The 22,470-nt window shown below is 43.4% G+C and overlaps 1 protein-coding gene across 1 annotated transcript in view; it reads right to left on the bottom strand.

Annotated features, from left to right (window-relative positions):
• Positions 1-12,657, bottom strand: part of ubr1 (ubiquitin protein ligase E3 component n-recognin 1) — a 149,391-nt gene extending 136,734 nt beyond the window's left edge. Inside the window, exons 1-3 of the mRNA XM_055640892.1 lie at positions 12,498-12,657; positions 3,558-3,814; positions 2,202-2,280 (exon numbers count right to left, since the gene is read on the bottom strand). Coding sequence (XP_055496867.1) covers positions 2,202-2,280; positions 3,558-3,814; positions 12,498-12,581 — 420 coding nt within the window. The 5' untranslated portion in view covers positions 12,582-12,657. The remainder of the gene's footprint in view (positions 1-2,201; positions 2,281-3,557; positions 3,815-12,497) is intronic.
• Between the last annotated feature and the right edge of the window lie 9,813 nt (positions 12,658-22,470).

Genomic DNA, 22,470 nt, shown 5'->3' with positions numbered 1-22,470 from the left:
CAGTTTGGGCTAAAAGATCAATTATATTTTAGCGGCAAAGAAGGGATTTCTTGCATGGGTCGCATTTATTCCTTCACCAGAAGTTTCATACAACCTTTAAATCACATTACTGCTCATGAGATTTTTGCATGTAGCTATCTATTTTGCTTAATGCCCACGGGCATGTAAAAGATGGTTTGAGTCAAAGCATTGTACAGCTCAGAAACACCTTTGGCTCACCACATATATGGTGACCATCAAGTACCCATCTACACTAATTGCACTTACCAGGACTTGTGGGCTTTTGGCAATTCAAGTGATTGTCTAAATACATTTTGTATGTTGAGTGAATCTCTGCCTCCGCCACCCATATGGGCAGTGCATTTCACATTGCAATCATCTTTTTAGGAAAAAACAATTTTCTTCAGATCCCCTCTAATTCTCTTACAGCCTATCCAAAGACCGCTCAGTACTGAAATATTCCATTCCAGACAACATCCTTGGAAATCTTCCTGCACAGCCAGCCCCTAAAACTACAATCATGTACTCAAAACAGATTTTTCTTTAAACAAATTTACCAAAATAAATATTAATAGCTCACAGAGAGACCAAGATCTCCAGCCCAGCTTGGTCAGCCCGTCTGCTACATGGAGGCTCAGTATAACATGCAGTATTTACGTTCCCTAATAATTCTCAGCAACAACAGAGCAGCTGGCATAAAGCCAAATGCATTCGCAACGACTCATATAGATGCCATTTATCAGATATCATCTGAAATCCCAACCTATAACCTTTACCAACCAGAAGACAAGTGACATAATGTTTACAGGAACATAATCACTAAATTTCCCTCCAATTACACAGCTTCCTGACATACATAGAACATGAAAAACATAGGTCGATATCCTGAAACATTCAAACTTCACATGAACTGAACCATTCCAAGTGCAGCAAACTGACAATACAGTGCCCTCCATAATGTTTGGGACAAAGACCCATGATTTATTTATCATGGGTCTTAAATCCATTATCAACAAATTTACCCCTTTGGTAGGTGAAATTTACCCCAGGTTGGGAACCCTTGGCATAGACACATCCTATCTGCCCAAGTTCAAACAAATGCCTCAAAACTCATTGGTTCATTCTACAGCAAGCCAATCAAGTTCAAGTTCAAATTTATTTGTCATGCAGCATAAGGTGCAGTGAAATGCAATTTACCATGCAGCGTTACAATTAAAAAAGGACATAATACACAACATAATTCAACACTGATAACCACCACAGCATTCTTCACTGTGGTGGAAGGCAATACAGTTCAGACAGTTCTCCTCCTCCCTTCTTCACCCGTAGTCGGGGCCCTGACCCTCCATAGTCGCCGCTACGGATGGCCCGATGTTCAAGCCCTCTGGTCGGGATGGTTGGAACGCAGATGTCGGGACAGGTCGAGCACATGCCACGGCCCAATGCAAGGGAGTCCGCGATGTTAAAGTCCCCGCTGAAGCCCTGAGCCGGACTCCGGTAAAGGCCGCACCAAACCAGCTGTAAGGCCACGAGGAGGGAGGCGAAGAAGCGACAATAAGAAAGTCGCATCTCCGTCGAGGTAGGTGCCTGAAAACAGTTTCCCCCTATTCCCACCCACCACCCTCCACACAAGACATACAGAGAAACACTAAAACATACTGTTGGACATACTAAAAAAAAACAAAAAAAGTCGAAACAACGAACCTGCTGCAGGTGAGGCAGCTGACTTGTAGCGCCAGTGAGAACCAGAGACAATGATCCCAAACATACTGCTAAAGCAACAAAGGAGTTTTTCAAAGCTAAACAACGGTCAATTCTTGAGTGGCCAGGTCAATCACCCGATCTGAACCGCATTGTGCATGCCTTTTATATGCTGAAGGGACTAGCCCACCCAAAAAGCATGCTAAAGATGGCTGCAATACAGGCCTGGCAGAGCATCACCAGAGAAGACACCCAACGATTGGTGATGTCCATGAATCGTGGAGTACAGAGGCAAATAAATAAATGACGGGTCTTTGTCCCAATTATGGAGGGCACTGTATATAACCAACCTTATCCACAAGACCTAAATCCCTAGAGTTTTTTTTCCCCCCTAATCAAATACTTCCACAAACTGTAAAACTTATAACTGATACATTTTGCACAAACACCTTCCATTCCAATTTAAACACAGGATAAAACCAAAAAAGCAAGACAAATACCTTATACCGATGATTTCGGTGAACACTATTTTGGAAACAGTCCATGCACAGTACGCAAGTGGGGTCGAGTGCACAGTCTCTATAACAGAAAGGATTCATATTGTTAGAATGTTTAACACGTTGATAATTTTTTATTTACTTAGAATATATTAACATTGTGAGACCTGACAGAAGAATCTAAAATTATGAGAGGCATAGATAGGGCAGAATCTTTTTTCCAGAATGGAAAAATCAAATACGAGAGAGGGCGTATCTTTAAGGTGAGAAAGGCAAGGTTTAAAGGAGATGAGCGAGCCAAGTTATTTTATTACACAGAGGGTGGTGAGTGCCTGGAATGCTGCTGGGGGTGATAGTTGAAGCAGATAAAATAGCAGCATTTAAGAAACTTTCGATGGGCATATGGTTAAGCAGGGAATGAGGGCATATGGATTATGTGCAGGCAGATACGAGTTGGTCTTGAAATCATGTTTGGAACAGGCATTGGGCGCCGACGGGCTTGTTCTTGTGCTGTACTGTTCTATATTCTGTTTCTATTTGTGACACATCCTAATCAGTGTGATAGAACCCTGGTATGTGGGAGGATAATTGGCTCTTGATCGATAGATCAGATAGATCAAGATCTGTCTATAGTCCCATAATCCTGTCCCTTCGCCACAGTTGTTCAACTGCCCAATATTCATTATTTATCCCTTCACTTTGGAAGTTACTCCTGAAATTGCTTCTGTGAGCCTTTCTGGTCACATTATCATCATATGGGGAGTTTCTAATCTCCTCTGCAATTTCTTTTGTCAATTGCCCTAATTTGATGAAGTACAATGGAAGTGTAGTCACTCTCGTGGTTTGGGAACTATGCAAGTGAATTTGCTTGATTCGTTTCCATCTGTTTTTGTACTTTACTCAATCACTAAATTGACCTTGTTTTTGGGATTAGGACAAATCTGATAATGAACATGTTGAATTAATAGCTTTCCTGCACTCGTCCAAAATACATTTTTGTGGTGTGGATATGAATGATTAACCATGGACGTGGCCTTTCTCACGACCTGTACTTCAAAACCAAGTAGACTATGCTGTCAGAAATTTGTTTACAGATTTCTTGTACTAAAGTGCGGCATTCCCTTGAATCTTTTTATTATTCATTTTTGAGAGGCAGTCGCTACAGAAGCCTGGATTTATTGCCCCTGAAAGGTGATGGGAGCTGCACTTTTGAACCAACTCGGGTGTTCCTGTGGAAGTATTGAGCAGAGAGCTCCAATTTTTATAAATAAAATGTTTAATAGTCAGTCAATATATAATTGAAGACTAATGCAAAACAGCACAAGAGGTGCAAAATGCTGTGCTCAATGTACATCTCACCGACAGGAATACGTGGTCTCTCCTCCTTTGAAAACCCGGCCACATAGCTGTGATGTAGTGTTGTTTTGTTCCAGCTTTGCAAAACCAACTTCGGGGGATTCTCCAAATAGAAACCATTCCAAGGTTTGGAACAATATGTGATAGGCCTGCTCCTCTTCAGGTACCTTGGCGTCTGAGCCTGAACAACGTACTGAAGGGACATATTCCATAAAGTGTTGATATATTCCCGAATACAAATCAACTCCTTCCTGCCAATTCTGCAAGACAAAATAAAATTGTCAGTTGCAATCAAAGCTTCCCACTCTTACCTTTTGGGCCAAATGTGCAGTCTGAATGAATGTCATTCCAGATCATCAAAACTCATTTGCTGAAAATGCTTTTGCAAAATTAAGCTAAAAAAAAATCCATAAAATTGCCGTAAAGAACCAGTTCAACGTACACAAATGTATACTTAATTTTTATCATTGCCTACTTTTCCTTTCATGATGACTCCGTCTGTGCTTGTATTTGTCATGTTTTACCCTAGTACATTAGAGCTTGCACCTCCGCAGCATACAATTCAAACCAAATGGGAACAGGGAAACACTACCACCTTGAACTCTCCCATCGTTTTACCTGGTCTGATCCTTCATTGCGTATAAAAGTTGAGAACTCACGTTGCAGCTGTATAAAACTTTGCTTTTAGCCACAATTACAATGATTGTGTTGCCACACTATGGGAAGGGTGTGGCGGCTTTGGAGAGGGCACAGAAGAGGTTCACCAGGATGTAGCCTGGATTAGAAATATTAGCTATATTATAAAAAAGAGGTTGGACAAACTCGGATTGTTTTCCCCAGAGCACTGGAGGCTGGTAGAAGTAATAAAATGATTAGAGGCAATAACAGGGTGGATAGTCAGAACCTTTTTCCACTTCAAAATAATGTTATTTTTAAATAAAGGGTCTACAGCAAATAACCCTTTTCTTCTAATCAGGATACAACTCCCATGACGCATATTTTAAGGTTATGAGTACAAATCTTCACATCCTTTCACTGATTTATGTCCACATAATCTCCAACAGATTATTTCATAAAAATGAACAATCAAATCAAAGAAATGTCAGGCTTTCCCCATTATCAATGCTATTTTTCCATTCATACGTCAGTGCAATACTAAACGCTTGAGCATGCAAAAGTAGATTAAATGTGTTTACAGTCATTGCTGGTATTTTGTAACAACCTGTTCTATAAGTAGCATTTACAAAACATTTCAATTATTAGACTATTTCACCATGTGGCATTTTGGATCAGGGACAGAGTGAGAATTAGTGACAAGTATATATTGAATTCTTATAGAAATCTCTCCAAAAAGTTTCAAATTTTACTGTACTTTGATTAAGACATCCTGTTTTGTACACAGAGTACATAACTTGTTTGCAGAAAATATAGTACTCAGAATACCCCGATTTTCGTTATAGTGAAGCAGTTATAGTGAGGCAGCAAAGAGCAACATGGCTTGCTTTAACACACTTGCTGTCAATAAAGAATGGAAACCAGCAGAGGGGCTTAAAAAGTAAAAACAAGTTGGTGAGGTGCCTTACGGGAGGTAAATCGACAAAGTTCAAATGCAAGGAGCTGTGAATAATATAAAGGCAGTTCGAGAATTTATTACAAAACAGAAAGCAAAGAGCGGGAATAAGCGATGTTTCTCAGGAAGGTTGTGACTAGTGGGGTACTGCAGGAATCAGTGTTTGTGTCCCGACATTTGATCTACATTAGATCTATGTCAACAATTCAACTGAGGAGACCAGATGTAATATCCCAAGTTTGTTGATGGTACTAAATTAGGTAGGACTTGAGCAAGAAGGATGAAATTCAGCATGGTTTTGTACGTGTGAGATCATGTCTCACGAATCTGAGTTTTTTTGAAGATGTGACCAAAATGTTTGATGACAGAGCTGTAGAAGTATATATGGATTTCATCAAGGCATTTGACAAGGTTGCACATGGTAGGCACTTGAAAAAACAACGCGCGTCAATACATCATCACACCGCGTAACGCCCCATCACACCTCGACTTTTTCGGTGACCTGATACGTCAGTCAATGATGCCGGCAGTCGCCAAAAAAAAACTGCCAAGTGGGACAGGCCCTTTAGGCTTCTAAATACTAGTAAAATCTGGGCCAGTTAACCTGCCAGTTCACTGTGAGGTAGGCACAAAGAATTTGCAAGGAGATATGAATAGATTTAGTAAGTAGACATGAAGTTGCCAGACAGAATGTAATGTGGCAAAATGTTCCATTCTACTCCAAACCTTTATTTAAAGTTCAAGTTCACATTTCAAGTCACATTTATTGTCACATGCACCAATTACGGTACAGTGAAATTTGAGTTACCATGCAGCCATACAATCAAAAAGAAAACAATAAACAATAGAATTTAACATAAACATCCACCACAGTGGAATCACCATTCTTCACTGTAATTGAAGGCAATAACATTCAGTCAATCTTCCTCCATTTGTTCACCCGTGGTCGGGGCTTTGAACCCTCCGCAGTCGCCACTATGGATGGCCGAATGTACAAGCCCCCTCTTCGGGATGAACGAAACTCCAACGTCGGAACACACACTCCCAGAGTTCCCGAATCGACCACTTTCTTACCGGAGACCGCGGCTTCACGATGTTATAGGCCACAGGCCGGTGGTCGGAGCACTTCTTCTGAAGATCCCCAGCAAGGGATCGCCCCGCTCCGCGATGGTAAAGTACGCGCCGCGCCTGCTGCTGAAGCTCTGGGTCGGCTCCGAGAAAGGCTGCACCAATACAGTTGTTGGGCCACGAGGGCGGCGAAGATGCAACAAGGAGAAAAGTCGCATCTCTGTAGAGGTAAGGAACTGAAAACGGTTTTCCCCTATTCCCCCCCACCACCCCCCATACTAAAACATACGTTTAAACATTCTAAAAACCAAAAAAAGTCGAAAGGACGAACACGCTGCTGGCGAGGCTGCCGCTCATGGCGCCACCCGATTAAATGGCAAGAAAGTAGCAAATACTGCTGTAAAGTCACATGTTGATTTTTCTAGATACAGGAAGTAAACATAAGAAGAATTCAGCATTCATTTAGGAAGCCATTTGCTCTGTTGAGCTTTATTGAAAAGAAACTGGTATATAAAAGTAAGAATATTTTGCTGAAACCCCGCATGCAATACTGCGAGAATCTCTGAGGAACTTAGGGAAAGTTATCTGAAGAAGGGTTTCTGAAGAAGGGTTTCGGCCCGAAACGTTGCCTATTTCTTTCGCTCCATAGATGCTGCTGCACCCGCTGAGTTTCTCCAGCTTTTTTTTGTGTAACCTTAGGGAAAGATATATTTGAATCGGTAACATCCAATCAATCCAGGGGGCTGATCTTTGAAGAGAGAATGATGAAAGTGTCCTGTAATCACTGGAGAAGTTTGACTGAATACAGTGCCCTCCATAATGTTTGGGACAAAGACCGATCATTTATTTATTTGCCTCTGTACTCCACAATTTGAGATTTGTAATAGAATAAATCACGTGGTTAAAGTGCACATTGTCAAATTTTAATAAAGACCATTTTTATACATTTTAGTTTTACCATGTAGCAATTACAGCAGTGTTTATACATAGTCCCCCCATTTCAGGGCACCATAATGTTTGGGACACAGCAATGTCATGTAAATGAAAGCAGTCATGTTTAGTATTCTGTTGCATATCCTTTGCATACAATGACTTCTTGAAGACTGTGATTCATGAACATCACTAGTTGCTGGGTGTCTTCTTTGGTGATGCTCTGCCAGGCCTGTATTGCCGCCATCTTTAGCTTATGCTTGTTTTGGGGGCTAGTACCCTTCAGTTTTCTTCTCAGCATATAAAAGGTATGCTCAATTGGGTTCAGATCAGGTGACTGACTTGGCCACTCAAGAATTTACCATTTTTTAGCATTGAAAAACTCCTTTATTACTTTAGCAGTATGTTTGGGATTATTGTCTTGCTGTAGAATGAACCGCTAGCCAGTGAGTCATTTGAGGCGTTTGTTTGAACTTGAGCAAATAGGATGTGTCTATACACTTCAAAATTAATTATGCTGCTACCATCAGCAGTTGTATCATCAATGACAATAAGCGAGTCAATTCCTTCAGCATCCATACATGCCCAGGCCATAATACCCCATCACCGTGTTTCACAAATGAGGTGGTATGCTTTGGATCTTGAGCAGTTCTTTCTCTCCTCCATACTTTGCTCTTGCCTTCACTCTGATATAGATAGATAGATAGATAGCCTTTATTATCATTCAGACCGAAGTCTGAACGAAATTGCAGCAGTCATACATATAATACAATAAAAACAACAATAAACACATATTAACATCCACCACAGTGAGTCCACCCAGCATCTCCTCACTGTGATGGAGGCAAAAGTCTTAGGTCTGCAGTCTCTTCCCTCCTCTTCTCCCACTGCGCTGAGGCGATACCCCCCGGGCGATGTTATAAATCAGTCCCGCGGCTCAAACACCGTGGCCCGGGGTTATAGGTTATAGGTTAATCTTAGTCTCATCTGTCCACAAGGCCTTTCTCCAGAACTGTGGTTGCTCTTTCAAGTACTTGTGGGCAAACTGTAACCTGGCCATCCTATTTTGCGGTTAACCAATGGTATGCATTTTGCAGTGTAGCCTCTGTATTTCTGTTCATGAAGTCTTCTGCGCACAGTGGTCATTGACAAATCCACACCTGACTTCTGAAGCGTGTTTCTAATCTGTCGGACCCCATCTAGTTTAAACCATTTAGTGTAATTGTGCTTTTGTCCAAGTATGATTTAATGGAGTTTTCCATTTTGCCCCATGAGTAAATTGGAATTTACTTTCAAGGATATTGCTTTTATGGGATTTTATAACCTCTTCAGGGTATTATGCTTTTGAAAAGGGGACTTTTGTCAGGAATATCATAAGCTGTGTGTTAAATAAAATTGTTGACAGCACCTTGAATGTAGAACAAGTTAGTACGTTAATTTTCCCTCCATAGGATATGTGAAAATGGTGTTTTCCAAAATAAATAGATAATTGGTTATGCTGGAAATAAGGAAGTAAAGGTGACATAGTTTCAGCAACAATAAATATACCATAAATGATTACTCATTCTAATTATGCACGACCGTGATAGCACAAAAATACATTGAACAACCATAGTAGTGGTTCAGTACTGAGGTAGGTTTGTGCAGGGAAGTTCAAGTTTACAGTTTGCCAAGAAGTACTTAAAAGAGCACCCACAGTTCTGGAAAAAGGTCTTGTGGACAGATGAGATGAAGATTAAAGTACCAGCCTATCAGAATTATGGCAAGAGCAAAGTATGGAGGAGAAAAGGAATTGCCCAAGATCCAAAGCATACCACCTCATCTGTGAAACACGGCGGTGGGGGTGTTATGTCCTGGGCATGTATGGTTGCTGAAGGTACAGGCTCACTTATCCTCATTGATAATACAATTGCTGTTGGAAGTAGCATAATGAATTCTGAAGTGAAAAGACACATCCTATCTGCTCAAGTTCAAATAAATGCCTCAAAACTCATTGGCCGGCAGTTCATTCTACAGCAAGACAGTGATCCCAAACATACTGGTAAAGCAACAAAGGAGTTTTTCAAAGCTAAAAAATGGTCAATTCTTGAGTGGCCAAGTCAATCACCAGATCTGAACCCAGTTGAGCATGTCTTTTATATGCTGAAGAGAAAACTGAAGGGGACTAGCCCCCAAAACAAGCATGAGCTAAAGATGGCTGCAATACAGGCCTGGCAGAACATCACCAGAGAAGGCACCCAGCAACTGGTGATGTCCATGAATCGCAGACTTCAAGCAGTCGTTGCATGCAAAGGATATGCAACAAAATACTAAACATGACTACTTTGTAAATGCATGACATTGGTGTGTCCAAAACATGATGGTGCCCTGAAATGGGGGGACTATGTATAAACACTGCTGTCGTTTCTACATGGTGAAACCAAAATGTATAAAAATGGTCTTTATTAAAATCTGACAGTGTGCACTTCAACCACGTGATTTTTTTCTATTACAAATCTCAAATTGTGGAGCACAGAGACAAATAAATAAATCATGGGTCTTTGTCCCAAACATTATGGAAGGCACTGTAGACGTTCAAAGACACAATAGCGGACCTGAACGAATAAATCACGGTTGTACTGACTTCATAGGTAATGTATGGAATAGTGTATTCTCAGACATTCATGTCTGTCAATACAGGGTCATATAAAAACTTCAGGAACAATCTTGAGAAGTCCATCGAGAAAGCAAAGCGGTACTTTCAGTCTGAAATGGAGGATCAAACGGATGTTGGGTACCTGTGGTAGGGCTTGCCCTGCCTTTATTTCCTATAGGGAGAAACCAAGTAGCTCAAATGAGGGTAAAGCATCACTCCCAGATGGGGTCAATGCTTTCTATGGTCTCTTCGAAAGGGAGTTCAATGCACCTTCTCAAGCCACCAGAGTCTCTAAGAACACTGTGGTCTCAGTCACTGACGTGAATGTCAGAAGATCCTTCACGAGGGTGAACTATCAGAAAGCAACCAACCCGGAGGGTGTGCCTGGCCACGTTTTCACAACGTGCACAGACTAACTGGCTGCAACCTCTTCAATCTCTCCCTCGAGGTCCCCGTGTGCTTTAAAACAACATCTATAATACCCGTGCCCAAGAAGCACAAGGCAATTTGACTCAATGACTACCGACCGACAGCAATCACGGCTGCTGTGATGAAGCGCTTTGAGAGGACGGTTATGAAGCATATCAACTCCTACCTTAGTCAGGACCTGGACCCACTATAATCCACCTACCATGTCAGCAGATCGTCAGCAGATGCAATCTCGCTGGCTCTCCAATTGGACAACAACAACAACTTGCTGTCATCCTCTCTAGACCCTTCATCAAACTCGGGGAACATGGTCTCCGCTCATCCCTATGCAGGTGGATCCTTGACATCCTCATCGGCAGAGCACTCAGTACCAATTGGCAACAGGCTTCCTCCTCGTCTAACATCAGCACAGGAACACCGCAAGTCTAGTGCTCAATCCCTTGCTCTACTCTCTGTCTACCCAGCATTATAGAGACAAACATAGCTGCAACTTCTTTTTTTTTTTAAATAAGCTGATGATACCATCATTGTTGGATGAATAATGGGTCAAGTTGAGTCAGAGTACAGGAGGCAGATTGATAAACTGATGGAATGGTGCCAGAACAACAATCTTGCCCACAACGTTAGCAAGACCAAGGAACTTTAGAAAGGGAAAGCCGAGCAGCCATAAACTTACCGTCAGAGGAGATGATGATGGAGAACATCAAAAGCTTCAAATTCCTTGGTGTACATATCTAAAAAAATCTGACCTAGGACCAGCACATTGATGCAATAACAAGAAGTTCATCAAAGCTTGTGTTCCTTTGAAGATTGAGATTTGCTCCGCCGAACCTTTACATCATGGCCTTGTTTGGGGACTTGTATGTCCAAAATGAAGGAGGCTGCATAAAGTAGTGGACATTGCTGGGTCCATCAAAGGTATTGACCTCCCCACCACTGAAAGGATCTACATGGAAACCTACTTTAAAAAGGCATCTGGAATCAAAGATACATTTCCTTTGCCATGCTCTCATCTCACTGCTACCATTGAGGTGGTGGTACAGGAGCCTGAAAACAGTGACCTTTAGGTTCAAGGACAGGTTCTTCCCACCAACCAATTGTATCTTGAATCAGACTTCACAAACCTATCTCCAACCCTACCTCAGCAACAATTTACATACTTCTGTTTGCATTGCCCGGTTACCAAGTATGACTGAACATTAATTTATTATATTATTGATTATTGAATATTTATAGGTATATTATTTTATCAGTAGACCTGCAAATAATTGCTCCGTTCCCTTTCCATTATACTTAAAAACTCTTGACTTGATATTCATCATTGACAGTAGTCAGAAGGGCTGAGGTGGAAGAACGTGGATTCAAATTCCTCTTCCATGTCACCTCAGGGACACCCAGATCATCTCCCACTCATCTCAGTCCTGCCAAGTCCAAGCAAACCTCTTCCCACCATCAAGTGCCCTCTCAGCAGGATTCTCAGATCATATCTCCCACCCCCACCCCCACCTTCCCACAACAGAGATAACTAAAACTAGAGGGCATAGATTCAAGAAAAGGCCTAAGAGATCCTGAGATCAGAGATTTTTATTTCCATCCACACGATGACTGTGTGCTGCCTGAGGAGGGTCAGGACAGATAGATAGAGAGAGGTAGATGGAGAGAGTGATAGTTGAAATAGGTAGAGAGATAGATAGATAAATAGATAGATAAAGACTCTCACAACATCATATGTATCGAGGTCAGCACTTGCCACGGCAGTGAAGGCTGCAGACAGTGCTGGTAAACAGGAAAGTACAGAGGGGTCAATGATAGAAATGGTGGAGTGTTGTTTGACTCCAGGGAACTCCTCCTTCCTTCAGCACCCTGGACCCCAATTCTCTTTGTCTCCAGCTAATAGATCACAACTCTTGATTCCCGGAGCTCGACCCTCCCAGTTAAATCCCAGCTTCCCACACCCACTGCCCCTAGCATCATCTTCGCCTTGCGCTTCCAATCCCACGACCCGGCGCCGTATACCCCATCTCCCAGCACCACTGCTTCCCATCCTCTGCTCCACCCTCACCTCGTCTTCCCATATTTCTCTACCCACACTACGCTCCAACCCCCCAGCTCCCAGCGCATATTTGGTGCCCTGTGCCACCCGAGCTGATACCCCAACTCGCACTTCCTTCTGCAGCCCCCAACCCCCACCATTCTTCCTCCCTGCCCCGGCTGGTTTTCCAGTCCAGACCCGTTGCCGACGGCGCTATAACCGGCAGCCGATTCCTGCCACCACTCGCCCAGCCCACAACAACCGTGCTCGCTCGCTCACCCTGACCACTTGCTCGGGCTCCGGCCATCTCCCGATGACCATCTCTCGGCCGGCACTCGGTTCCTTCCTATCCTCCTCCGCCATCTTCACCCACCCGGACTGAGCAAACTCAATCCCTGCTGCGCAAGGCCCGGCCCGGCCCACCTCGCCGCCGCCGCTTCACCACCCTTTTCCGGCTGAGGCTGTCGACACTTTACGGCAGCTGCCCAGAATGGGGGAAGCATGGTCCTGGTCCGCACGCCTATCGCCACCTGTCGACAGCCAAACGTTGACAGCTGTGCTACAATAATGGAAGATAGACAAAAAGTTCAAGTTCAAATTCAAGTGAGTTTATTGTCATGTGTCGCTGTATAGGACAATGAAATTTGGGATTTTACGAAAGGTAAATCATGTCTGACGAATCTTAGAGAATTTTTCGAGGAGGTAACTAGTAGCGTGGATAGGGGAGAACCAGTGGATGTGGTGTTTGCTTCAGCACACAGAACATAGTAGGCATTTACTACAAAACAGATGTGTCCATATACCATGATATAAATATATACACACATGAATAAATAAACTGATAAAAGTGCAAATAACAGAAAATGGTTATTAATAATCGAAGTTTTGTCTGAGCCAGGAGTAACAAAAAGCTGGAGTAACTCAGCGGGACAGGCAGTATCTCTGGAGAGAAGGAATAGATTACACTTCTTCATACTGAGAGTCAGGGGAGAGGGAGTCTAGAGATATGTAAGGGTAAGGTGTGAAAATGGCATCAAAGCAGCCGCTAGTCAATGAAATTTACAATGGTCCTTTGTCAAGTTAAGTCTATTTGTCACATACACATACGAGATGTGCAGTGAAATGAAAAGTGGCAGTGCTCGCGGACTTTGTGCAAAAAGACAAACAAACAAACAACCAAACAAACTACAAACAGAGAAAATGTAACAGAATCACATATTCTTTTTCATATTCAATATTGTGGGCGGAAGGAAAAAAGGAAAAAAACAGCGATTTAAAAAAAAAATGGATGAGGGGAAGGTGGACGAGGCATACAAACAGTACAAATAACAGTGAAACTAGTCGGAGAACTAGGGTGGGGGAGGGAGAGGGTAAGCAAAGGTTACTTGAAGTTCGAGAAGTCAAAATCATGACACTGTGTTGTAAGCTCCCACGCAAAATATGAGGTGCTGTTTCTCTAATTTGCATTGTGTCTCACACTGACAGTGGAGGAGGTCCAGGACATAAAGGTCAGTATGGGAATGGGAGGGGTTAGTTAAGGTGTTCAGCAACCGGGCGATCGCGTAGGCCTAGGTGGACTGAGTGGAGGTGTTCAGCGAAACGATCGCTGAGCCTGGGCTTGGTCTCACAGGTATGAGTTTACACATAGAACAGCGGATACAGGTGATAAGGTTGGAGGAGGTGCAAGTGAATAATCGTGCAAAAATAATTGTCGCACTGAGCTAACTGAACAGAAAATCAATAAACATGTAGGTGCTGAAAATATGAAATACCGTAAATGCTGGGGATACTCAGCAGATCGGACAGCTCCTGTGGAGAAATCGAGTTTGCAGATGATACAAAAGTGGGTGGTATTGCAGATAGAGAAGATGGTTGTCAAAAAATTGTAGCAGGATCTTGATCGGTTGTCCAGGTGATCGGAGGAATGATTGATGGAATTTAATCTTCTGGAAGTGGCGGCGCTGCCGTAGCAGCTGCGACTCGCCTGCAGTCCGTTTTTTTTTGTCTCGTCCAATTGTCACAGTTTGTTTCAGTTTATTTTAGTTGAGTATGTGTGGGGGGGATGGGAGAAACTTATTTTAGTCTCTTCCTTCGGGAGGATGCGACCTTTTCTTGTCGTATCCCCCATCTCCGTCTCCGCTGAGGCCTAACGGCGGAGCTGGCGGCCTCCAACTGGGACTGACCTCGAGGCTCTGGAGGCAGAGCCAGCCAGGACTTACCAATGCGGGGCTGGCCGACTTCGGAACTGTGGCGCCCTTGCGGCGGTGGCGACCTGACTTCGGGGCTGTGGCAGCAGCGACCCGACTATGGAGGCTCGGCCGCAGGTCCAGTGGACTTGGCCGCTGAGCCCAGTGGACGACATCGTCGGGAGGTCACAGGTCGGTGACCTGTTCACCGGAGTTCCCACAACAACAGCTTCGGCAGCTTCGACCGCCCCGGGCCGCGGAGTTTGAACCGGCTCATTCGTGGAGCTCGGATTCAGCTGCAGGACTTACCATCACCCGGCGGCGTCACAACATCGGAATCCAGGATCGCATCAACGCAGAGGGAGAACAAGGAGGGAAGAGACAAGGACTTTAAGACTTTTGCCTTCCATCACAGTGAGGAGGGCTGGGGTGACTCACTGTGGTGGATGTTAAATCTGTGTTTATTTGTTTTGTTATTTTATTCTATGTTCTGACTGCAAGGCACGAAATTCCGTTTGAATGACAATAAAGGATACTTGATAATACAGAGAAACGTGGAAAGTCTAACTTGGGCTGGACCTACACAGTGAATGATAAGGGTCCGGGAACTGTTGGCACATTGGCCTTCAATCAGAGTATGGAATATATAAGTTGGGAGGTCACATTGCAGTTTTATAAGATGTTGGTGAGGCCGCATTTAGTGTATTGTTTAGTTCTGGGCACCATGTTATTGGAAAGATGTAAATTTGGAAAGGGTACCCTAGTGGCATAAACATTGAATTCACCAATTTCTGGTAGCCCTTGCTGTCTCCTCCCCTTCTCAGCTCTCCCTCAGCCCTTGGGCTCCTCCTTTTCCTTTTTACTTTCTTCTCCCCATTCCCCCCGCCCCTACATCAGTCTGAAGACGGGTTTCGGCCCGAAACGTTGCCTATTTCCTTCGCTCCTTAGATGCTGCTGCACCCGCTGAGTTTCTCCAGCACTTTTGTTTACCTTCGATTTTCCAGCATCTGCAGTTCCTTCTTAAACACTGACATCTCATGGCTGATCATCTAAATCAGCACCCTGTTCCTGTGTTCTCCCCATATCCTTTAATTCCTTTGGCCCTAAGGGCTAAATCTAACCCTCTCTTGAGGATAACGAGGAATAAAGTTGGTCCATTAGAGAGTCAGAGTGGACAGCTATCTGCAGAGCCAAAAGAGATGGGGGAGATATTGAACAATTTATTTTCTTCAGTATTCACCAAGGAGAAGGATATTGAATTATGTGAGGTAAGGGAAACAAGTAGAGTAGCTATGGAAACTATGAGGATCAAAGAAGAGGAAGTACTGACACTTTTGAGAAATATAAAAGTGGATAAGTCTCCAGGTCCGGACAGGATATTCCCTAGGACATTGAGGGAAGTTAGTGTAGAAATAGCAGGGGCTATGACAGAAATATTTCAAATGTCATTAGAAACTGGAATAGTGCCGGAGGATTGGCGTACTGCGCATGTTGTTCCATTGTTTAAAAAGGGGTCTAAGAGTAAACCTAGCAATTATAGACCTGTTAGTTTGACGTCAGTGGTGGGCAAATTAATGGAAAGGATACTTAGAGATAATATATATAAGCATCTGGATAAACAGGGTCTGATTAGGAACAGTCAACATGGATTTGTGCCTGGAAGGTCATGTTTGATTAATCATCTTGAATTTTTTGAAGAGGTTACTCGGCAAATTGATATGGGTAAAGCAGTGGATGTTGTATATATGGACTTCAGTAAGGCCTTTGACAAGGTACCTCACGGAAGGTTGGTTAAGAAGGTTCAATGGTTGGGTATTAATGGTGGAGTGGCAAGATGGATTCAACAGTGGCTGAATGGGAGATGCCAGAGAGTAATGGTGGATGGCTGTTTGTCAGGTTGGAGGCCAGTGACTAGTGGGGTGCCACAGGGATCTGTGTTGGGTCCACTGTTGTTTGTCATGCACATCAATGATCTGGATGATGGTGTGGTAAATTGGATTAGTAAGTATGCAGATGATACTAAGATAGGTGGGGTTGTGGATAATGAAGTAGATTTTCAAAGTCTACAGAGAGATTTATGCTAGTTGGAAGAGTGGGCTGAAAGATGGCAGATGGAGTTTAATGCTGATAAGTGTGAGGTGCTACATCTTGGCAGGACAAATCAAAATAGGACGTACATGGTAAATGGTAGGGAATTGAAGAATGCAGGTGAACAGAGGGATCTGGGAATAACTGTGCACAGTTCCCTGAAAGTGGAATCTCTTGTAGATAGGGTAGTAAAGAAAGCTTTTGGTGTGCTGGCCTTTATAAATCAGAGCATTGAGTATAGAAGTTGGGATGTAATGTTAAAATTGTACAAGGCATTGGTGAGGCCAATTTTGGAGTATGGTGTACAATTTTGGTCGCCTAATTATAGGAAGGATTTCAACAAAATAGAGAGAGTACAGAGGAGATTTACTAGAATGTTGCCTGGGTTTCAGCAACTAAGTTACAGAGAAATGTTAAACAAGTTAGGGCTTTATTCTTTGGAGCGCAGAAGGTTAAGGGGGGACTTGATAGAGGTCTTTAAAATGATGAGAGGGATAGACAGAGTTGACGTGGATAAGCTTTTCCCACTGAGAGTAGGGAAGATTCAAACAAGGGGATATGACTTGAGAATTAAGGGACAGAAGTTTAGGGGTAACATGAGGGGGAACTTCTTTACTCAGAGAGTGGCGGCTGTGTGGAATGAGCTTCCAGTGAAGGTGGTGGAGGCAGGTTCGTTTTTATCATTTAAAAATAAATTGGATAGTTAATATGGACGGGAAAGGAATGGAGGGTTATGGTCTGAACGCAGGTGTATGGGACTAGGGGAGAATACGTGTTCGGCACGGACTACAAGGGTCGAGATGGCCTGTTTCTGTGCTGTAATTGTTATATGGTTATATGGAATTAGCCTCCACTGCCTTCTGTGGCAGAGAATTCCAGATTCACAACTCTCTGGGTGAAAAAGATTTTTCTCATCACAGTTCTAAATGGCCTACCCCTTATTCATAAACTGTGGCCCCTGGTTCTGGACTCCCCCAACATCGGGAACATTTTTCCTGCATCTAATTTGTCCAACCCTTGAAGAATTTTATATCTATTCTATTACTAAAACTCTCATCTTGTTCTCTTCCGGTTTGGGTTTTTTTTTAAATTTGCACTAAAATGGTACCCTATATAGCTAGGATTTTCCACCACCTTACCGTTCTCCTCTGCTCCAAGCGCACCAAGTTTTGTTCCGATCGGTGGAATATAACAAAAGATATGAAGGTTTAAAAAATAGTGAGATCAGCAGATTGGTCTTCTCACCTGTCAGTCACCATGAAGGTAACGCCCCTTCTGGCACCCGCTGTCAATCACCGGAGCGAGGACAATAAAGCCCCGGAGGCGAGGCTGAGCCCGCAAGCCGTGCTGAGTGAGCCCGCAAGAGTGGAGTCGGGGAAGTTGCTGAGTGGTGCTGTGGCTGGTGAATGGAGTCCCTCCCCCCACACACCATTCCCACATCCCCCCCTCCAGTCCACAGACACATCCTCCCTCAACACACCCACACCCCCGCTTTACCCCTCCCCTGTTCCCCCCCACCCATACATCATCCCTCCACCATCCCTCTCCCCCCTACACTCCCCCCACACCAGCTCCTCTAATCCCCTCACCACCCCCTCTACCCCCCACCACCCACTTCCCCTCACACCACCCCTCCCCCACATCACCCCTCCCCCGCACCACCCCTCCTCCGCACCATTCCTCCTCCGCACCAACCCACCCCGGCATCCCCTCCCCCACAACCCCAGCCTCCCCCACACCCTGTCCAATCCTCTAAGAATTGTATGTTTCTATAAAATCCTCTCATCCTTCTTAATTCGAGCAAATACAAGCCCAATTGACCCATTCTTTCATTATATTGTCAGCCCGCCATCCCAGGAATTAACCTGGTGAGCCTACGCTGCACTACCTCAATAGCAATAATGTCCTTCCTCAAATTAGGAGACCACCTATCTTGACCACTTTCTGTCTGTGCTGTATATTGATTTTAGAAAAAACGCTACCCTGTATCGCTGTGATTTTTGGCCATCTTACTCACGGTCCTACTCCGCTGAGCCAGCCCCGAGGATTTTTCCCATCAATGAAAATTAAAAAAGTTATGAGTGTTTAAAAAACCTTGAGATCAGCTGATTGGCCCTCTCGCCTGTCAATCACCGTGATGAAGGTAACGCCCGTTCTGAGGGGGGCAGGACTATAAAACCCTGGATGCCTGGACGTGAGTCAGTCACTCTGCAAGATTGCAAGGCAGAGGCCACGACTGTCATTCTAAGCTGTGAATCGACTTAACTGTGAGTCTACAATGTACATGCAATAAATGATTTGTTAGCCTGTAATGACAATGCCATGAGTTGTTTGGCCTGTTGCCCTGTCTGTGCTAGAAACTGCAATGCTTTATTAGGTCAGACTGTGTTTGGAAGGAATAAATGCTTTATTAGGTCCGACTGTGTTTGGAAGGAATGAATGCTTTATTAGGTCCGAATGTGTTTAGTCCAAAAGATGCCTCTCATTTTGTGACTTGCGCTTAGTGGACAAGTTGCGCTGTTTGCGTAATTTCCAGTGAGTGCTGATTGCGTAATTTCCGGTAAGTACAGAGGTCACGCTGATTGCGGAAGTGCCACTGACTGCGGAAGCCCCACATTGGAGAGGCCGCGCTCAGTCGTGTGAGTAGATTCAAGAAAGTTTACTGTCATGTATATGGTGGGTGAATCTGTGTGTGTGAGGTGGAGAGCGTGTGTGTGCGTGTGAGAGTATATTGGAATTGGTGGAGAGGTGGAATATTGCGTTGGGGAACCAGCCCTCCCGTGTTAAGCTGGGACCCAACTGGTCCCACTTAGTCAAGCATACATTGTAAATAACTGGGGTTCCAGCACCGAGCCCACTAGTCACTGATATAGACTCAGAGAGAAATGCAGCATGGAAACAGGCCCCTCAGCCCTGTGTTCACATCATCAACTACCAATTTGCAAGAAATCTACCAATCCCATTCCACCTGTATTCAAAAAATTCTTCAGATTCAACATAATCGGAGCAACTTGCAGTGACAAATTTACCAACAAATCCACTCGTATACAAACTTCACAGTGACTCAAGGTCAGAATTATCCCAGGTTTCTGGTGCTGTGAGGCAGTGGGTCTGCTCTCTGCATAATTGTCATAACCATGGCATAGAAGACTGTAGATGTGATGTGGACAAACAAAATTAAAACGTGGGTGTATTAAATTAAACGGGAGTAATATATAGGAACAATAATTAGCATGGTTGTGATAGGCTGGAGAGCCATTTCTGTGCCAAAGAGGTCAAAGATTTTTCATGTGTGTGTGTTACTGCTGATGGTGCTGGCTTTTGCGCAGCATATGGCATCCTGAACTCTGAATGAAAAGATTGAGTGTTTCAAATGATCTCAGGGCAAGAACACCAGCTGGAAGCTTGTGTGAATATCTAGACAGGTACAGTGATGGAGGTTCTTCTTTCAGATGAGAACTGGAAACACACGTCCATCATCGATGAATTCTGTATTCTCTATATTTAAAGCAGAGAAGTTATCTCACTTTCCGGCCCCACAATCAACATTACTAAAACAGACTATCTTGCCATTATCACTGTACCCAACTATTCAAGTATACTAAGTGTTTAAGAAGGAACTGCAGATGCTGGAAAATCGAAGGTAGACAAAAGTGCTGGAGAAACTCAGTGGGTGCAGCAGCATCTATGGAGCGAAGGAAATAGGCAATGTTCCTTCTTCAGACTGATGTAGGGTGGGGAGGGGGGTGGGGAGAAGAAAGGGAAAATATATAGTATATGCTGTACTTACTAACTGAACCACAAGAGGAGATCTCATCTTGGTGTTTTATGCCCTTTTGAGATTGTATGATATGTGAACCAATCCAATTAAAGATCACAGTGAGGCTGTAAAATTCCCCATACCAATTGACTTCAAAATACAAGAAGTTTGAAAAATGTTATTTCATTGCAGAAAATATGTTCCTGAAAACAATGCTTTGATTCAATGAGAGTAGAACATATAATTTATTTGTTGTATTTTTCCACTTGTCTGGTACCATGATATTCTGGAATAAAATTAAAATAGACAACATCTTTATAAAATAAATTCTGTCTTGTTTACAAAAACTACTCCAGAGTTACCATGGGCCTCTTGGCTGCTTCTCTGATCAATGCTCTCCTTGCCCAGCCTGTCAGTTTAGGTGGACTGCCATGTCTTGGTAGGTTTGCAGCTGTGCCATACTCTTTCCATTTTCGGATGATGGATTGAACAGTGCTCCGTGAGATGTTCAAAGCTTGGGATATTTTTTTATAACCGAACCCTGCTTTAAACATCTCCACAACTTTATCCCTGACCTGTCTGTTGTGTTCCTTGGGCTTCATGATGCTGTTTGTTCACTAATGTTCTCTAACAAACCTGAGGCCTTCACAGAACAGCTGTATTTATACTGAGATTAGATTACACACAAGTGGACTCTATTTACTAATTAGGTGACTTCTGAAGGCAATTGGTGGCACTGGATTTTATTTAGGGGTATCAGAGTAAAGCGGGGTGAATACTTTTGCACACCACACTTTTCAGTTTTTTATTTGTAAAAAAATTTGAAAACCATGTATCATTTTCCTTCCACTTCACAATTATGCACCACATTGTGTTAGTCTATCACATAAAATCCCAATAAAATACATTTACGTTTGTGGTCGTAACGCGACAAAATGTGGAAAAGTTCAAGGGGTATGAATACTTTGGCAAGCCACTGTACATGACCACGTTCTCAAAACCAGCATCAATTAATTGGCCAGAGATTTTTGCAGATATCTTCAACTTCGAACTAATACAATCAAGTCAAGTCAAGTCAAGTTTATTTGTCACATACACATACGAGATGTGCAGTGAAATGAAAGTGGCAATGCTCGCGGACTTTTGTGCAAAAGACAAACAACAAAACAACCAAACAAATTATAAACACAATCATAACACACATATTCTTTTTACATAATAAATAATAGAAGGAAAAAACATTCTGTAGAGTTAGTCCCTGGTGAGATGGGCGTTTACAGTCCGAATTGCCTCTGGGAAGAAACTCCTTCTCAACCTCTCCGTTCTCACTGCATGGCAGCGGAGGCGTTTGCCTGACCGTAGCGGCTGGAACAGTCCGTTGCAGGGGTGGAAGAGGTCTCTCATGATGTTGTTTGCTCTGGAGTTGCACCTCCTGTTGTATAGTTCCTGCAGTGGGGTGAGTGAAGTTCCCATAGTGCGTTCGGCCGAACGCACTACTCTCTGCAGAGCCTTCTTGTCCTTGGCAGAGCCAAGGGGTCCCCAGCTGCTTTAAAAAGGACATTCATAATGCCAGTGCCCAAGAAGAGCAAGGTGATATGCCACAATGACTGTAGTGGCAGATTATTATATATTCAAGAGATCACTCCCTCTAAGCCACTTAGGAGACAACATGGGGTTTGGGGAATGTCGTTTTACACATGTAAGCTCTCGAGACTTTCAGACCTTTTCGAAAGATAAATCTTCATAACACAGTCTTTTGATTAATAGTTTCTTTACTGTTGAAGAAAGGCAACAACCTTCTTCTTTAGGTCGTACACTTTAATCTTTGCAAACTCCAACATATCGCTTTTAAACATTAGAAAATTCCTCATGTCTACAATGCCTACTGACCAGTAGCAATCACACCATTGTGGTGAAGTGTTTTGAGAAAACACAGATCGTTCTCGCTGGCACGCCACTCTGGAACTTTGCTCTTAACGTTAGCAAAACCAAGGGGCTGACTGATGACTTCAGAAAGGGAAAGCTGAGGATCCACAGACCTGTCTTTATTGATGGGATAGTGGTGGAGATTCAACAGCGAAATTCTTGGACATGAGCATCTCTGAAGATCAGCTTTGGGCCCAGCACTAGAAGTCTCATCAATGCCTCTACTTCAGCAGAATTTCTAGGAGATTCAGCATGTCATCGAATACTCAATCAAATCTATATAGGTTAGTGG

This window comes from Leucoraja erinacea, chromosome 9, assembly GCF_028641065.1.
Source record: "Leucoraja erinacea ecotype New England chromosome 9, Leri_hhj_1, whole genome shotgun sequence".
In the NCBI taxonomy this organism is placed as follows: domain Eukaryota; kingdom Metazoa; phylum Chordata; class Chondrichthyes; order Rajiformes; family Rajidae; genus Leucoraja; species Leucoraja erinaceus.
Note: the sequence above shows the minus strand (reverse complement) of the source record. Positions and strands in the feature narration are given on the sequence as shown.